At 46.3% G+C, this 16061-nt stretch overlaps 1 protein-coding gene across 4 annotated transcripts in view; it reads right to left on the reverse strand.

The window, feature by feature from the left end:
* Positions 1 to 1971: 1971 nt before the first annotated feature.
* Positions 1972 to 16061, reverse strand: part of LOC120524909 (tensin-2-like) — a 218250-nt gene continuing 204160 nt past the window's right edge. For all 4 annotated transcript variants that reach the window (XM_039746766.1, XM_039746765.1, XM_039746768.1 and 1 more), the window contains 9 exons: positions 14716 to 15980; positions 12666 to 12797; positions 10129 to 10221; positions 9960 to 10037; positions 6702 to 6779; positions 6447 to 6615; positions 6283 to 6351; positions 2723 to 2752; positions 1972 to 2146 (listed from right to left, as the gene is read on the reverse strand). In XM_039746766.1, coding sequence (XP_039602700.1) covers positions 2005 to 2146; positions 2723 to 2752; positions 6283 to 6351; positions 6447 to 6615; positions 6702 to 6779; positions 9960 to 10037; positions 10129 to 10221; positions 12666 to 12797; positions 14716 to 15980 — 2056 coding nt within the window. In that variant the 3' untranslated portion in view covers positions 1972 to 2004. The remainder of the gene's footprint in view (positions 2147 to 2722; positions 2753 to 6282; positions 6352 to 6446; positions 6616 to 6701; positions 6780 to 9959; positions 10038 to 10128; positions 10222 to 12665; positions 12798 to 14715; positions 15981 to 16061) is intronic.

The following is a 16061-nucleotide window of genomic DNA, read 5'->3' on the forward strand; positions in this document are numbered from 1 at the left end:
GGGTGTTTGCCCTTATGGGTGAGCGGGCATTTTGGAGTTGGGACTGTGACATCTTAGGGGTGGGATTAGGGGGGGCTGGTGGTTAATGATGAGTTAATGATTTTTCAGACATAGCTTGTCATTTGTTTTTCTTGTATATACTGTATATGTTTTCCTGTTTTTACATTGCTTTATATGATATCTTACATGCAAGGTCAGGTCAGGTGGGTAGCAGGCACTGGTACATCACATTGCCACATCCATCACACAACAAAACAGCTTGCGATCCCGGTTGGCAACCCCCCCCCCCCCCCCCAACTCAGGCAGACATGCGGTCCAGTCCCACCCTTCGGAAATGACCATCTAACTGCCACAGCCAGGAGTTACATGGGCATCCTCTTGGCCTGGTCCAGCCACTCGGGGATCATCCTCGGGTAATCGCGCCACATGGCCGTAGTGCCGCAACTGATGCTCCCTCAAAGTGTAGGTCATGTGTCTCATTTGGGAATCCATGAACAGCACAAAGTCAAACCAGTGGGACCCAATGATTCTCTGAAGAGACACCAAAGGAGTCCAGTCTTCATCTCAGGTCACTGGAGAGCGCTCATATCTCACAAACAGGAAGCACTAGGACTCGAAAGACTTGGACCTTCGTCCTTTGCAGAGATATGAGGGACACCATACACCCCTTTGCAACGACCTCAATGCCCTCCCAATCCGTCTACTGACTTCATAGGAAGAGTCACCATTCATGTCTTTCATATCTCACTCTCAATAAATAGCCGATCACAACAACAAGGCAATGGTTATGTTGTTAACAGCGTCTGACTGGCAGCAAACCTGCGGTTACAGCAGAAACACTATGGCTGAAAAAGCCTCCTAAAAAGACCCCAGTTAAAAATCTCAGCACGTGGTGTGTGTGTGTGGAGACCATTTCACACCTGTTGCTGTGGGAAAACCTTTCCGTAAAAGCAAGACTATACTTTGGCATTCAACAAACATCACGGGGCTTGTGGTAAACGTGAAGGACACGCTGTCGCTGGCCGTGTGTCGTGCGCAGTCGGCGTGAGGTTCAAACAAATAGCAGCTGACACTGGCATGAAAATGAATTGGAGCTAAACCCTATAAATGACATTGATAACGAAGATTTCAGAAACTGCAGATGCGCCTAATGACGCAGACGCGACTCCAGCAGAACCCCAGGTTGTCGTCCAACTGGAAACACCAAGCATGCCACACCATACCACAATATGGCTGCAGCCTCTAACACCCGAGTATCGAAAGTCTTTTGTTCACTTCCTTTTGCCCTCTCTCTGTCTTTTCAAAATTGTTTTTACGTATTTGTACAACGCCTGAGCAGAAATGGGAGACTGCGACCCCGGACGTTTAAAGTGCACGGACCGGAGGAGATTTGGTTTATGGATTTTTACCGACTTGTCCCCTGCCATGTCTTCAAGGGGTGAAGCGTCTCATATTTTGGGGAATTGTTATTAGTGGGAGGCCTATGAGGGGGGTCTTAACCAAGTAAACATAAGTGAGACCTGTGGATATCCGTCCAGTGAAGCTAGGTGTGTGTGTGTGTGACAATGTGTTTTAAGTTTATGGAGGACTATAATGTCACCCACAAGGCTAGCAGTACTTCCACTCTAATGTCTTGTTGTGTTTTATTTTCTGCCACCAGGGGTCACTGTTTGTCTTCTAATAGGTGACTGGGCGATATTTAGGACAGCGGTGGATAGTGAGCTGGGCACGTGGGAAATCCGATGCCCACCTGGATGCTTGGATTATATAAACAAAGTGTCATTGTGCACTGGAAGAAGCAAGAAAAGTTTCATTAACACAACTTTGGTAAGAAATATTATACATTTATATATATGTATGGCATCTTTTCTTCACTTTGGTTGTCAGATGCCTACAAGGCACTATAATGGATAGAACTTCCTAGTGGACACCTCCAAGCCCATCACCACAACAACATCATGGAGGTCTCTCTTTTTTTTTTTTTGTTTTTTTGGTTTTCTCTCTCTACCTTCGCTGAGGTCCCAGCATGACCTTGTTAATGAAGTTCACGATGGCTGTGGCTGGTTGCTCAGGGTCCAGCTCAGCAAACAGGTGGCAGACATTCTCTAGCAGGCTGCCCGGCTTCTTGGCCACAAAGCCAAACAACCTGAAGGAAGGGGAGACAGAAAAAAAAAAAAAAGAAAGAGAATTACTGCCCCCTTCAGACAGACACCTGTAAGTGTTCAAGAAAACAAACTGGCAATCAGAAAACCTAGCTGTCCACCTGCAGTCCAGGAGGATCACGTTGAGGTGTCCATCTGCAGGCCTAGACAGCTGCTCAGTTGTTCTGCTGCAGCACCAGAAGCGGTCCAGCTATACTTCTATACTCCTATCTGCTCTGTACTTCTCTAGTATACTTGTATACGCTCAGAGGACACAACACAGTTGTCCTCTTGCAGCTCCAGGGGACAATAAAGGGCCATTGAGCTGTCCTGTTGTGCTGCAGCCACAGAGGACCACGGGACCACCCTGTATTACCTAGCCACACTTCTAGACTGTAGCCCTCCATGTTCATACAGTGGGGGAAATAAGTTATAAATCGATATGCATGTCATGGAGAGAAATAAGGATTTGATCAACTACAACCCAGCCAGAGTTCTGGCTCCTACAGATTGTCCTTGTGCCATGGGGCAGGACTGTTAGAAGTCACTCAACCATCCAGCTGCCATTCATTCTTACTTACTTGGAGGTGGTGCCATCAGGATTTGGCCATCTGCAAGATAAGAGAAGAGGGATTACTTCAGAAAGTGAGAACAATAAAGTGTTGCTGAGGAGAATGAGCAGAGCCATAAGAGGGACCACAATACGGAGGGTCAGTCTCTTTAAACACACAATACCGTCGCCTATTAAAAATCCATGGACTGCAAAATAGGTAAAAATCAAACCAAAAAAAAAAATACACATAGCAGGTCAACAGAACCATTCTTCATAAAAAGGTTTTGGCACCTACTTCATCACTGGTCCATGTGCTTCACTCTGCTCATTGTTTTAGATGGCACTAGCATAAGGACTTAATAACATAATATTCTGAAGCCTGTGTAATCCAATTCATGTTCACAGGGAGCCGGAGCTGATTACAGCAGCACTAAATGGCCAAAACTGTAAGTGGACAAGTCGCATAACCAACTCGCACACACACACGCTGACATGGGGCCAACTGAAAAATCATTTACAAACACGACGCACATCACAAAATTCAGAGGATCTGAAGAGAAAAAAAAGACCCACAAAGACAACACAGGGAGAGCTCAGAAAGTCACCAGGTACTGAATCTGTGAGGCAGTGGGGTTAACCACTGAGCCACCAAGTCCTTCCTGGCTTTATATACAGCAGTGTGTGTAACAAAGCACTGCACAAAACAAGATACTGTGCCTTTCAATGTGATATCTTTCCCAAAATTCTTTATAAAGTGAATATTCTTTACGGCATATTCTTAACAGTCAACTATAGTACAAAGCAATTTCATCCACCATTTTATATTATTGTTATAGTGATCACTTTATGCAAACCAATAAAATATATATAAACAATCACAAGGTGCTTTAAAAAGGAACCCATACAGTGCTTTTGGCAATGGCTACTATTATAAATTAAATTCTTATAAATTAATAAATTCTTAAATTGCCCTTGGGATCAATACAGTATCTATCTATCTGTCTATTTACACAGCTCCTTTCCATCTTAATCCAGTATCCAACCCGCTATATCCTAACACAGGGTCATGGGGGTCTGCTCAAGCCAATCCCAGCTAGCACAGGGTGGAAAGCAGGAACAAATCCCGGGCAGGGTGCCAGCCCACTGCCGGGCACGCACACACACCAAGCACACCCTAGGGACAATTTAGGATTGCCAATGTCTTTGGACTGTGGGAGGAAACCGGAGCAGACATGGGGAGAGCATGCAAACTAAATGCGAGGCAGCAGCGCTACCACTGAGCCACCGTGCTGCTTATAGCTCCTTTCACATCTATCTATCTATCTATCATATAGTGCCTTTCATATTTATCTATCTATCATATAGCGCCTTTCACATCTATCTATCTATCTATCAATCATATAGCGCCTTTCACATCTATCTATCTATCTATCAATCATATAGTGCCTTTCACATCTATCTATCTATCTATCATATAGTGTCTTTCATATTTATCTATCTATCATATAGCGCCTTTCACATCTATCTATCATATAGTGCCTTTCATATTTATCTATCTATCATATAGCACCTTTCACATCTATCTATCATATAGTGTCTTTCATAGCTATCTATTCATCTATATAGTGCCTTTCATCTATCTATCTATCTATCTATCTATCTATCTATCTATCTATCTATCTATCTATCTATCTATCATATAGTGCCTTTCACATCTATCTATCTATCTATCTATCTGTCTATCTCTCATATAGTGCCTTTCACATCTGTCTATCTATCTATTTATCTAAAGTGATCAGTCTTTATATTGTATATGCTGGAATTAATATTAAGCATCACACTGCACTGTCAATTTAATTCGATTTATTTTATATGTCAATAGTCCTCAAACTTGTGTAGCACACAATTATCAAAATGGCAACAGGACTGCTGCTGCTCTTGACTATATTTGCTAACGGCTGATTTAATTCAAACTATAATTCTCTATATTATATATAATAGATGTACAGTACTACCCATCCAATGTAGACCTCTGCAGTGCATATTTCTCTGCTATATGCCATTTGGTATGGGATTCATAAAAGCAGTGTTAATGTTTGTGATGTGCCATCTGTTGGAATGACAGATGCAACGCATGTTTTTACGAAAATGTTTGTGATGAGAAAAATGACAATATCAATTTTTCTTTCTGTTTGGATTTGGAATAGAATGTACAGTGCTCCCAATGCATTGCGTGTGTGGAAATAAAAGCTATGGTAAGAGATTTTGAGCTTCATTCACTTTATATATATATATATATATATATATATATATATATATATATATATATACACACACACACATACAAACACATACACACACATGCACATGTATACACACACAATGGTCTAATCATTGTGCTGCTGCCTCACAGTAGAAGCTCATGGGTTTGTGTCCTGCGTGGGGTGCAAAGTGTTTTAAATAGTGAGAAAAATGCCATGTAAATATAAAGAATTGTTATTTTTGTTGGACTAAAATATTCATTTTATTTCAAAAGGGAAACTCCTGTTATTCCAAATACCAGGCGCTATTTTGTTTCATGCACTTTGAGGTGTGCCTGGTCAGACATGACCAAAACGTTTATTTTTCTACACATTTTTGTTTCAGATGTGACCAAATGTCAAAGGGAAACAAGGACTGAACTTGTTTATCAATCCGTTCACTTGAGTTGGTTTAAAAGTTGTCATTGCCTTACTTGCCACTGAGAATGTCTGGCCCAGCTAATTTTCTTGGTTTGAAGATCTGGCTCAACTGAATTTGTAATCAAATTGCCCCCCAACTAGCCCACCTCAGGGGTTGCTGGATGGTAACTTTTACTGCTGTCTGTTCAAAATAAAGCAAAAGAAACGTAGCCTTGTGCGTTTGAATTGTCTGTTGCTTAAGTCTCAATTGTACCAAACCGCAGTGTCAGGCGATCCGTAAACTTGGTCTCCAAGGTCTCCATCCCACCTGACAAGATTTGGAGAGGATCTGCAGACATGAATGGCAGAAAACCCCCAAATCCAGGGCTGTGAAACTTGTCACATCAGACCTTTGGAGAAAACTCCAAAGGGGGCTTCAACCTAGCGCTGAGTAAAGGGTCTGAGCACTTGTGTCAAGGAAGATTTCAGTTTTCATTTCTAATAAATCTGTAACGAGAAGTCAAGCAAGATGTCACCATTTATCGGCTAACAGATCCGATTACAATGTGCAAGTTTTTGAGGCAGCTGAGACCCCCTTCTTCAGGCAGGTTGTAACACCTTTGGCAAGTTTAGCAGCCACAGCCTGCCTAATGAAGGGCCCCGAGTTCCCTCGAAAGCCTGCATATTGTAATCGGTTCAGTTGGCCAATAAAAGCTGTCATTTTGCTTGACTTCCCATTGCGTCCATAATGGCTAACACAGTAAATAAATAAATTTGTAAGAATTTCTAAACTCCTGGGTTTGCTTTGTTACTTTGGGATATTCAGTGTTGTTCAATGACTTGATCACAAGGCTGCAGGGTGATGAAGACTTTTTGGGGGGGCCTCGGTTTTTCTTTTTCTGCATCTCCACTGCTTACTGAGTCTCACCTTCGGTCCTGCGGGTCCAAACTGCTGAATGTTACACTGTTCAGGGGGTAATGACGTCTGAAGAAGAGCCTGAAAGAGAAAGAGAAAGAGAGAGGAGTGGTGAGACGGAAGGAAAAAAGGAAGGCGTCCCACCTGCCCCGTGATCCTCGCACTGATTGGCTAACCTGCGCTGGTTGTCCGTCAGCGTGATGCCCTGCACCGACACTTTGAAATGCACGACGGTGGCACCGGGGCGTGGGCTGCATGACAGTGTCGAGCTGATGGCTTTTGCCACGGCCTGCGGTCCTGTCAGCGACTCTGTCTCCACCGAGTTTAGGAACAGGACATTGCATGCTGGGAAAAGAAGTAGATGGCGTGAGTGAAGCCATTTTGGAGAAGACTGCGACCATCAGCAGAAATAAGTCCCGTGCGACACTCACCTGCCCCCTGCTTGAGCAGGTCGGCTGCTGTGCTCATGTGGGTTGGGGTGCAGATTTCCTGGCCCTCTCCAATTGGGTCTGCAAGGCAAGGCTTCAATCAGTTACGGATCCTCTGAAGGAGAAATATTAACTGACACGTACAGTCTATGATCACCTCATTCGTTCTTCCATCCATCCATCCATTTGCTGAAACCAGAAGAAGGTTGTGGAAGGGGGCAGAGCCCAACTTAACTGGGGGCAGCCATGTTGTTGTGTTTAGATGTGCCCGGAAGAAAAGGTAATAGAGGACAGACGACTGACAGGTTCAGGGGTCCCATATGCTCTCAGAGTTTGTTAAGGTTGGCTGAAGTCACTGGAGTTTACATTTGGGCTCAAAGGAATGTCACACGTGCACACTTAGGGGTCAGCCAAAGGGTCCAATTCAGGGCAATCAACCAGGAGGAAAGGGTTGGTATCTTCTTCCTACAGACCTACGAAAGAATAATCATTCTCTCCAAACACTTCCATCCTGTCCCAATGACCTCACTTTTTACATCCAACCCTGATGACCTCACTTCCGGTCCCCACCCCGATGACCTCATTTCCATCCAACCCTGATAACCTCACTTCTGGTTCCTGCCCTGATGACTTCACTTCTGGTTCCTGTCCAGATGACCTTACTTCCAATTTCTATCCAGACGACCACACTTTCATCCCACCCTGATGACCTCACTTTTCATCCTACCCTGATGACCTCACTTCCGGTCCCCACCCCGATGACCTCACTTCTGTCCTACACTGATGTCCTGTGGTGTTATGGGTCCACAGCTCGTTGAGCAAAGGCCATTCATTTTAAATAAGTAATGGACGCGCTCGCGGCTTAGCGAGGAGTCGTTGGGCCATAGCGAGCCGTGGGGCGATCCTCACCGAGTGCACAGGTGAGGAACTGCCCACATTCGTGATTGTCCCATGGCTAATGCTGCAGCTGCTGTGGCCCCTCACGTTTTAAAAAGAAACGATCGGAGAGAAAAAGGAAAGGAGAGAGGATGAAAATAAGAACGAGATGAGAAAAGGAAAGAAAGGAAAAGAGAGGGGAGGTGTAAAAAAATGGAGAGAGGAGAAAGGAGATGAGGAAAGAGGACGGAGGTTACAGGGAGCGAGGAAGCATGCGGTGCAAGAGAGACGGACAGGCGGTGTGTGCGTGTGGTGAGCACATGCTCGTGGACAGCTGCGTGGAAGCTGGGTGTTAGGCCGACACCCAGGCGTTTGAGTTGAGGTTGCTCCTGCTGAGCGACCGGGTAGCGGGAGTGACCAGGTGAAAGCGACGAGCTGCAGAAGGCCGCGGAAAGGCAGCGGAAGTCGGGAGGCTTGGTGGTGGAGTCACCAATGTGTGCGTCCTGGTCATTGGTGGACATCAAGTCTCGGGGACTGGGATGAGTGCCATACCGGAGCCAGGGATCGGGAGGTCTCCAGTCTCGTGAAAGTGTAGAGGAGGGCAGCTGCAGAGAGCGTCTTGCCTGCTGCTTGGCCCAAACGGGATAAGCAGGTGAGACGCTAATAAACGATGCACCGGATTTGTTATTGTTTTAAGACTGCTTCCTAAAGAAGATTTAACCTCTCGTTTTAAAGGATTGTTTTTTTCTTATTGTTGTTTTAACCTCCACGTTTTCATTTTATGGATTATTTATTTAATGAACTTTTGAAACTGCACTATTTATTGGAACACTTTATTTTGTTGACTGTTTTTTAATGAAAGCACTGTTTTCACTTTTAACCATCCCCTTGTTCAGATGCTCAATTATTTGCCTCCACTGACTAGCTCACTCGGTAACATTATCGACGGTGTTGGGTTCAAGGGTTCCCAAACAGCCATGGGAGCGTGGAGCCAGAACCCACATCGTCACATGTCCTCACTTCCATTTCCTGTCCAGATGACATCACGTCCATCCTACCCTGATGACCTCACTTCCAGTTCCCACCCTGATGACCTTACTTCCAGGTTCCTGTCCTGATGACTTCACTTCTGCCCCATTGACTGCACTTTCCATCCAGTCCTGATGACCTCATTTCCGGTTCCCGCCCTGATGACATCACTTCTGGTTCCCACCCTGATGACCTCACATCTATCCTACCCTGATGACCTCATTTCTGGTTCCACCCTGATGACCGTACTTCCAATTTCTGTCCAGACGACCTCACTTTCATCCCACCCTGATGACCTCACTTTCCATCCTACCCTGCTGACCTCACTTCTGGTCCCCACCTTGACGACCTCACTTCCGTCCTACACTGACGTCCTCACTTCCAGTTCCTGTCCAGATGACATCACGTCCATCCTACCCTGATGACCTCACTTCCGGTTCCTGTCCTGATGACCGTACTTCCAATTTCTGTCCAGACGACCTCACTTTCATCCCGCCCTGATGACCTCACTTCCCTCCTGCCCTGATGACCTCACTTCTGTCCCACCCTGATGATGTCACTTTCCGCCCCGATGACCTCACTTCCAGTTCTCGCCTGATGACCTCACTTTCCGTCCCAATCTGATGACGTTATTTCCGTCCTGATGGCTCCACCTCTTACTTCCTACCGCGTTCCCATAAAAACCACCCACTAACATATTTTCTTGTCTTGTTAACATGGAGTCGGTCTTTCTTTGACTACTCCAGACTTGACAATACACGGGGAGGATCCCCAAACTTTTATTTTTGTATGTTTGCCTTATTGCAGGTACAAAACATGAATGGAGTGTGAGAGAAAAGCAATCAATCTTGAGAATAAGATTCAAGCAAATGTCTGATCAGAACCAATGGCAAACAACTCGGCATTCCAAATCCAACATTATGGGATATTTCAGAAACCTGGATGGTGCAACAAAGTTTACCAGAAGCAGACTGTCCCAGGAACACCATGGCAGGTGATGATAGGAGCAGTGAGGAGAAATCCTAATGTGACATCCAAAGAAGCAAATGACAGACGGTGTAGTAAAGGGTGCAGGGGTGCAAGAGTCAGTGAGAAGAAAAGAAATGCAGAAGCAACACTACAAGGTGCTGGCCTTCTCAGGAAGGCCTGGATGGAATCAGCAAATAAGGAAGACGCCCAATCAAAATAATGAAATAGGGAAAGCAGCCATGTAGGTCAACTTCAGCAAGGACCAGGCCATACCTTTGGAGTAAACACCTCAAATGTGTGAAGGTGCGTTTAAATGAATTCCATTAAATCACAGCCAAGTAAAAAACAGACAGCGAGGGCTCCCCCCAGTGGTCACAAGAGGTATACCTTTTTCTGGGATGCGCAGCTTGCAGGGCAGAGAGATGGGTGTGATGGAATGCTGGTAGACCAAAGCCGAGAGACTTCCTGTGGAGGGGGGAGAAGGCAGAGATATCACAGTTGGTTCAAGCGCCCATCTAAATGCCAGCAATAAATGCCCAGTCGCCCCAGCACCTACCAAAGTGAGGCTCATTCTGGCACCCCTTGATTTTCACCCCTTTTGGGCCTGTTTCGATGAGGAAGTGTCGCACCAGCTGCTCCTTTGGGTCACCTGTCGACAAATAAGCATATCGTCCTGAAGATCACGTTAAAGCCCAAACACCTCCCGTCTGACCCCCCACTCGGTCTCGCGTGACATTCGCATCCCTGATTTGAGTCACTCTGGATTTTGTTCCTCAGGCCTGCCTGTTCGTTAGCGTCCTGCTGTATGTACCACTTCAGTGACATCAGTGCACAATTCAAAGGTTGGGGTGGCTGGGGGTCAGGGGGATAAAGCTTTGTTTTCTATGTGGCATCCCAAGATGCATTAGGCTTACCATACCAAATGGCATATAACAGAGACGTACGCATTGCATGGTGCACCATGAACGTCAACGCTGAGGGCTGAGTCGATTATTTAGGTTCCAGCCCATCTTAATAAAGTCCTTTGCCCACCTTATATCTCTTTGCACCTCTACCATCAGCGTCTTTTGGTTTGTAAATGCGTCGATCAGCACAAGCAGCCTGCTGTCCCATCCCCACCTTGATGGAGCTCAATTCAGGGGGGAAAAAGCTCTCCCAGCTCAAGCCAAGGCTCCTTATCTGTGTGTGAGATCTGGAGTTGTATAGGGTCAATAATACAGTATATCGTCATTTCATGAGTGTTCTGTGTCTACAAAGATCTGGGTAAGTGGAGGATGACAGGAAATGCGAGAAATGCAAGAAATGCTGAACACATACCTAAGGCAGAAACGTTTTCCACAGAGCTGACCACAGTGTGTGCCTTGGCTGATACCTGCTCAGAACTATTCGCCACGTTAGTGTTTAGATCTGGCAGCGCCATGCTGACGGTGTATGCGGCCAAACTTTACACCAGCTGTTACAGACTGAAATCAAAGGCTTCTTTTAGGGCGCATACACCGTCAGCAAGGCGCTGTCAGCTCTAAACAGTACTGAAGTGACTTTAGCTGCAGGTGGAAATCCCATTTTGCTTTGCGGTGCCAAGCAGAGTGCAGCAGTCTATTAGCCAGCAAACGTGCTGTGAAGAAGCTGTCTGTTGTTACGGTCCTGCCTTTGTCCAGTCTGGTAGCGGTCTCGGGACATCATATCTTTGATTGCCGGCACAACAAATAGTCCTGAGCAGGCATCAGCCACCGCTATTATATAGTGCCTTTCATAACTCGTGTGGCATAGCGTTTCAGGCTTCGGACATCAAGTCCTGACAGGTTCAAATCCCACTACTGTCACTGTGTGACCCTGAGCAAGACACTTCACCTGCCTGTGCTCCAACAAAAAGAGCTGTAGTGAATTGTATCTCAGATTCTGTAAATCACCTTGGACAAAGGTATATTATCGCTATCCTTGAAAGGCGCTATATAAATCTTCTTTGACTCTATTCACTCCTTCTACTTTTGCAGTTGAGGACTTCATGAGGTTCACTCTGGGTTAGGTAACGGCTTTCAGATTTACCAGCAGTACAGCAATCTTAAAGATGCCCCCTTCAGTCTCAGGTTAAAGACTCTTGACGTTAGTACGGCAGACCAGACTAGAGCACCCATTAGCTTTCTGTTATATGCCATTTGGTTTGCGATTCATGAAAACACGGTTTATGTTTGTGATGCGCCACCTGTTGGAATTACAAATGCAGTGCATTTTGTTACTAAAATATTTGTGATGCGCCATCTGTTGGAATGAAAACCACAGTACATTTTATTACTAAAAATGTTTGTGATGCGCCATCTGTTGGTATTACAACTGCAGTGCATTTTGTTACTAAAATGTTTGCGATGCACCATCTGTTGGAATGTCAACTACAATGCATTTTATTACTAAAAGTGTTTGTGATGCGCCATGTGTTGGAATGAAAACCAGAGTACATTTTATTACTACAAATATTTGTGCAGCTCCATCTGTAGGAATGACAACTGCAGTGCATTTGTATAAAAAATATAAGTAATACAATCTTTAGAAGCCATTAGTAACGCTCCTCTATTCTGTTACTCTTCTCACTGTAAGGTTATGCCACTTGGTGCCACTGTTCCACTGCCCAACTGTTTTCCTGCCCATGTAAAGACATTTGAGATACTGGGAGCACTGAAATCATCTGATTGGAGGGCTGACACAGACGTTACTGCAGAATGAGCAGAGGGGGGTGTAGGCGACCAGTTGGGCTGGGGTCTCCAGAACTTTGATTGTGTCTGTTTCTCACTGACTGTGGACCCTCACCCCCTTGATGGTGCTGATGGGAGTTCTTATTTTCCTCTCCTCTGTGGTCAACAGCTAATTACTGGACAGACATTGGTGGGTTCCATCTATGTGAACCAGCCTGGAATTGCTAATCTGCGTCTTTATGTGTTTTTATTATTTAATGAGTCAATTGTCAAGTCTGTCGTTGCCTTTAGCTCACCTTGTCACAACACAACACCAGTGAAAGGCGCTATACAAAAACAAAACCAAAGGTGCCATAGAAAATTAGCCAAGTGCAGATTTATCCTTTGGGGTTTGTGAGGTTTTTACCTTTGCAGTTCTGCAAATTGGCATTGGCGGGTGGGGTGGCCACCTTCAGTGCAAGTCCATAAGCCCCCTGGAAAGAGTTGCTGTCCCGGATCAGGAAGTGTCCCGGCTCCTTCTCCTTCAGTAGAGCGATTGCTGTCAAGTGAGCACAAGAACAGGTTACTCATCTCCAAAATAAAAATCCTTGATTAAAAAAATAACAATATAAAAGCATGGGACTCAACATGAATTTAATATCTAGCACTCTCAACTTGAGGGGTCTCTCTTTTTCTTTTTTTTCTGCCCAGGCTGTTCATCTTTACCAGATGAGCTTAGCGGACTGGTAGCTGCTTTGAGAAATGGCCACCTTTGGATGAAGGGCGTTAAATGGGCACGCGAGACGAGGAGGAGCCACTTGTGGAAAATCTCCGGAAATTCTGCCCTAATTGGGGGTGCTGAGATGGAGTAGAGCAGTCAGGTGGGGAACTCGGAGAGCCGTCTGCAAGGAAACATCAGCAAAACCGAGGACCAAGGGAGGAGCTGCTGGACCACCTGGAGTCACTCCTCGAGTTCTAAAGGTCTGTGCTGACCAATTCTGTGCTGCCCGCTGTCACCCGGTCCCTAAGTGTCATTGCAGTGGAAAACATCCTGCATTGTAAGGTGGGCACCTTTTCACTTAATGACTACAACCAGCGGCACTTCCATCTCACATCATGAAGACCTTTGAGAGGCTCATCCTGGACTCGGAGTCCCCTTGTGGTAGACCACCTGGACCCCTGCAGTTTGCCTATCGGACAAAGAATGGAGTGGAGGATGTAATTATCTATCTGCTCCACAAAGCTGACTGCCACCTGGGTCAAAGTTGACATTTCTGTGAGGATTTTGTTCTTTGATTTCTCCAGTGCCTTCAGAGCTGTCCGAGTTAAGGGGTCTTCTCAGAGATCTGCAGGTGGGTGAGCCTGTGGTGTCCTGGATGATGGACTATCAGTCAGGAAGACCACCATCTGTGAGACTCAAGGACTGTGTGAGCAACACCACAAGGAACAGGCCTGTCTGCTTTACTCTTCACTCTGTACACCTCTGACTAACAATATCACAGCAGGTCAGGCCACGTGCAGAAGTTCTCGGAGGATTCTGTACTTATGGGGTGTATTGATAAGGGGGATGAGACAAAGGAGACGAGTTAGGGGGGAGAACTTTGAGAACTGTCTGCATCTCAACATCAGCTAAACCAAATAACTGCTTATTGACTTGAAATGTATAAAGAGGTGGTCCACTCCTACAAGTACTCAGGGGTCCACATTAATGACAGGCTGGACTTGTCTCAGACCATAGAGGAACTACAGAAGAAAGGGTAGAACAGCCTCCTTTATTAGGAGACTGTGTTCCTTAAATGTGGGAAGTGATGTCCTTCATGTCTTCTCCAACTCTGTGATGGTCAGCATGGTGTGCTGGGCTGGTAACATCACCTCAACAGATGACCCAGAAATAAACAAGATGATTAAGAAGGCAAGCTCAGTTATTAGACCACACACTGGATGGAGTCGCAAAGAAGAGGAGGAACAAAAAAAAAAACAATGGCCATTATGAACAATGCTGCACATCCTCTCTGTGACACACTGAGGACTTGGAGGCAGCAGATGTGTGTCAAGAATGCAACTAGGGGTCCTTCATGGCCACTATGACAGACGACTCACTGGGACTGCTCTCTTATCACTCGCCATGGTAGAATTTTCTTCTTTTGTGAAATTCAAAGGTATTTGAAGGGTGGTGGTGTTTTTCTTTGTTATAATATTTATGTTTCTTGAACTTCTGTTAAAGCCAAATTTCTCTCTTGGGACAAATAAAGTTCTGTCTGTCAATCATATAGTGCCTTTCACATCTGTCTATCTGTCTATTATATAGTGTGTTTCATTATCTATCTATTATATAGCACCTTTCCTACCAATCTATCTATTATATAGTGCCTTTCATATCTATCTATCTATCTATTATATAGTGCCTTTCATATCTATCTATCTATCTATCTATCATATAGCACCTTTCATATCTATCTATCAAGTTGACTGCTCACCTTGGTCCCTGGAGATGCTCGGCTTGTACCAGAACCTTGACGTGTCCTGCACAAACTTGGCACTGATGCCATTGTCCAGCTCCCCTTCTGCCAGGTCTCCAGCTGTGATGGAGAACGTTACGTGCTGTGGAGGATTTGGGCTGGATGGGCTTCTGAGCGCCGATGAGCGACCGTTGGGAGAGCTGGGTGGAGGTGACCGTTCGTTGATGGAGGACAGACGCCTCTTTTCTGGCAGCGGTGGCTGCATGTCCGCCAGTGGGATGGTAACAGCCGTGTACCCAGAGAACTGGCCAGATCCTTGGCTCCCACTCTGCCCAGTGTAGTACGCTGTTGAGATGGGGAAGGATGGGGTGACACTGCCTTCAGATGGGCTTCCTTGGCTGGACGAGGTGGGTGACAAGCCTGGGTCACTAAGCAGGAAGGCTTGGGTGTGATGCGAGCCAATGTCTGACCCCAACATCAGGTGACGGTTCAGTGTGGCGAACCCTGGCACAGGAGGCTCCAAGTTCTCCGGTCCCGGGGAGTGGGGAGCAGAGCCCGTGTGAGGAGTGCAGGCTGCCGTGGTGCCCGGGGAAGCAGGTGCCGAGCTGTAATTCAAAGAGGAGCTGCCAGTCTTGGATATTTCACTTTGCGGGCTGGCATCAGGAAGGTGTCTTTGGGCACCAGTCTCTTTCACAGTCACCCCATTAACCTGTGGCACTTGTGGGGTGATAAGGTGCAGGTCTACAGTCTGAGGAGCAGGGGGCACCGCTGCCGTGGGACTGGAAGTGCAGGAATGAAGCGGTGTCTGCTGTGCTGAGACGGATGAGGATGATAAAGAACTTACTGGGCAGCAGTTGGGGGCCGGAGAGCCCATGGTTGAAACCTCCATCACAGAGCTGCCCTGTGGCGTCCCATTGGGGCCAGTGGACTGGACCTTTTCATGTAGCTGAGACGTGTCCGACTGGCTGTTGCTCCAGGAGGTGGAGGAGTCTGAAGGGTAGGTATACACTCCGCTGCTTAGACTCCCTTGGTGCCAAGGTCCCCAGCTTCGGTGGGGGGCTTCAGAAACGGGAGAGCCAGGGTGCCCGGCCAAAGGAGATTGGGCAATCAACTGTAGGCCATTCTGCTGCACTGGTGGACCTGCCTGATGCTCCAGCTGGGCACCTTGGGGATGCTGGAAGCCCCCTGGCTCAGGTGGTGGTGATGCGGCCTTTGAACATCTCCGGTCAACCATCGGCTCCAGACTGTCTGGAATTCGGGGAGCCGGATCTCCCGGAGTGGGACTGTGAAAAATGGGAGCAGAAGAGGAATCAGTCAGCTTAGCACAATACCAGGCATGGTGGAGGGGACAGGAGAAGAGATGA

This window comes from Polypterus senegalus, chromosome 3, assembly GCF_016835505.1.
Source record: "Polypterus senegalus isolate Bchr_013 chromosome 3, ASM1683550v1, whole genome shotgun sequence".
NCBI lineage: Eukaryota > Metazoa > Chordata > Cladistia > Polypteriformes > Polypteridae > Polypterus > Polypterus senegalus.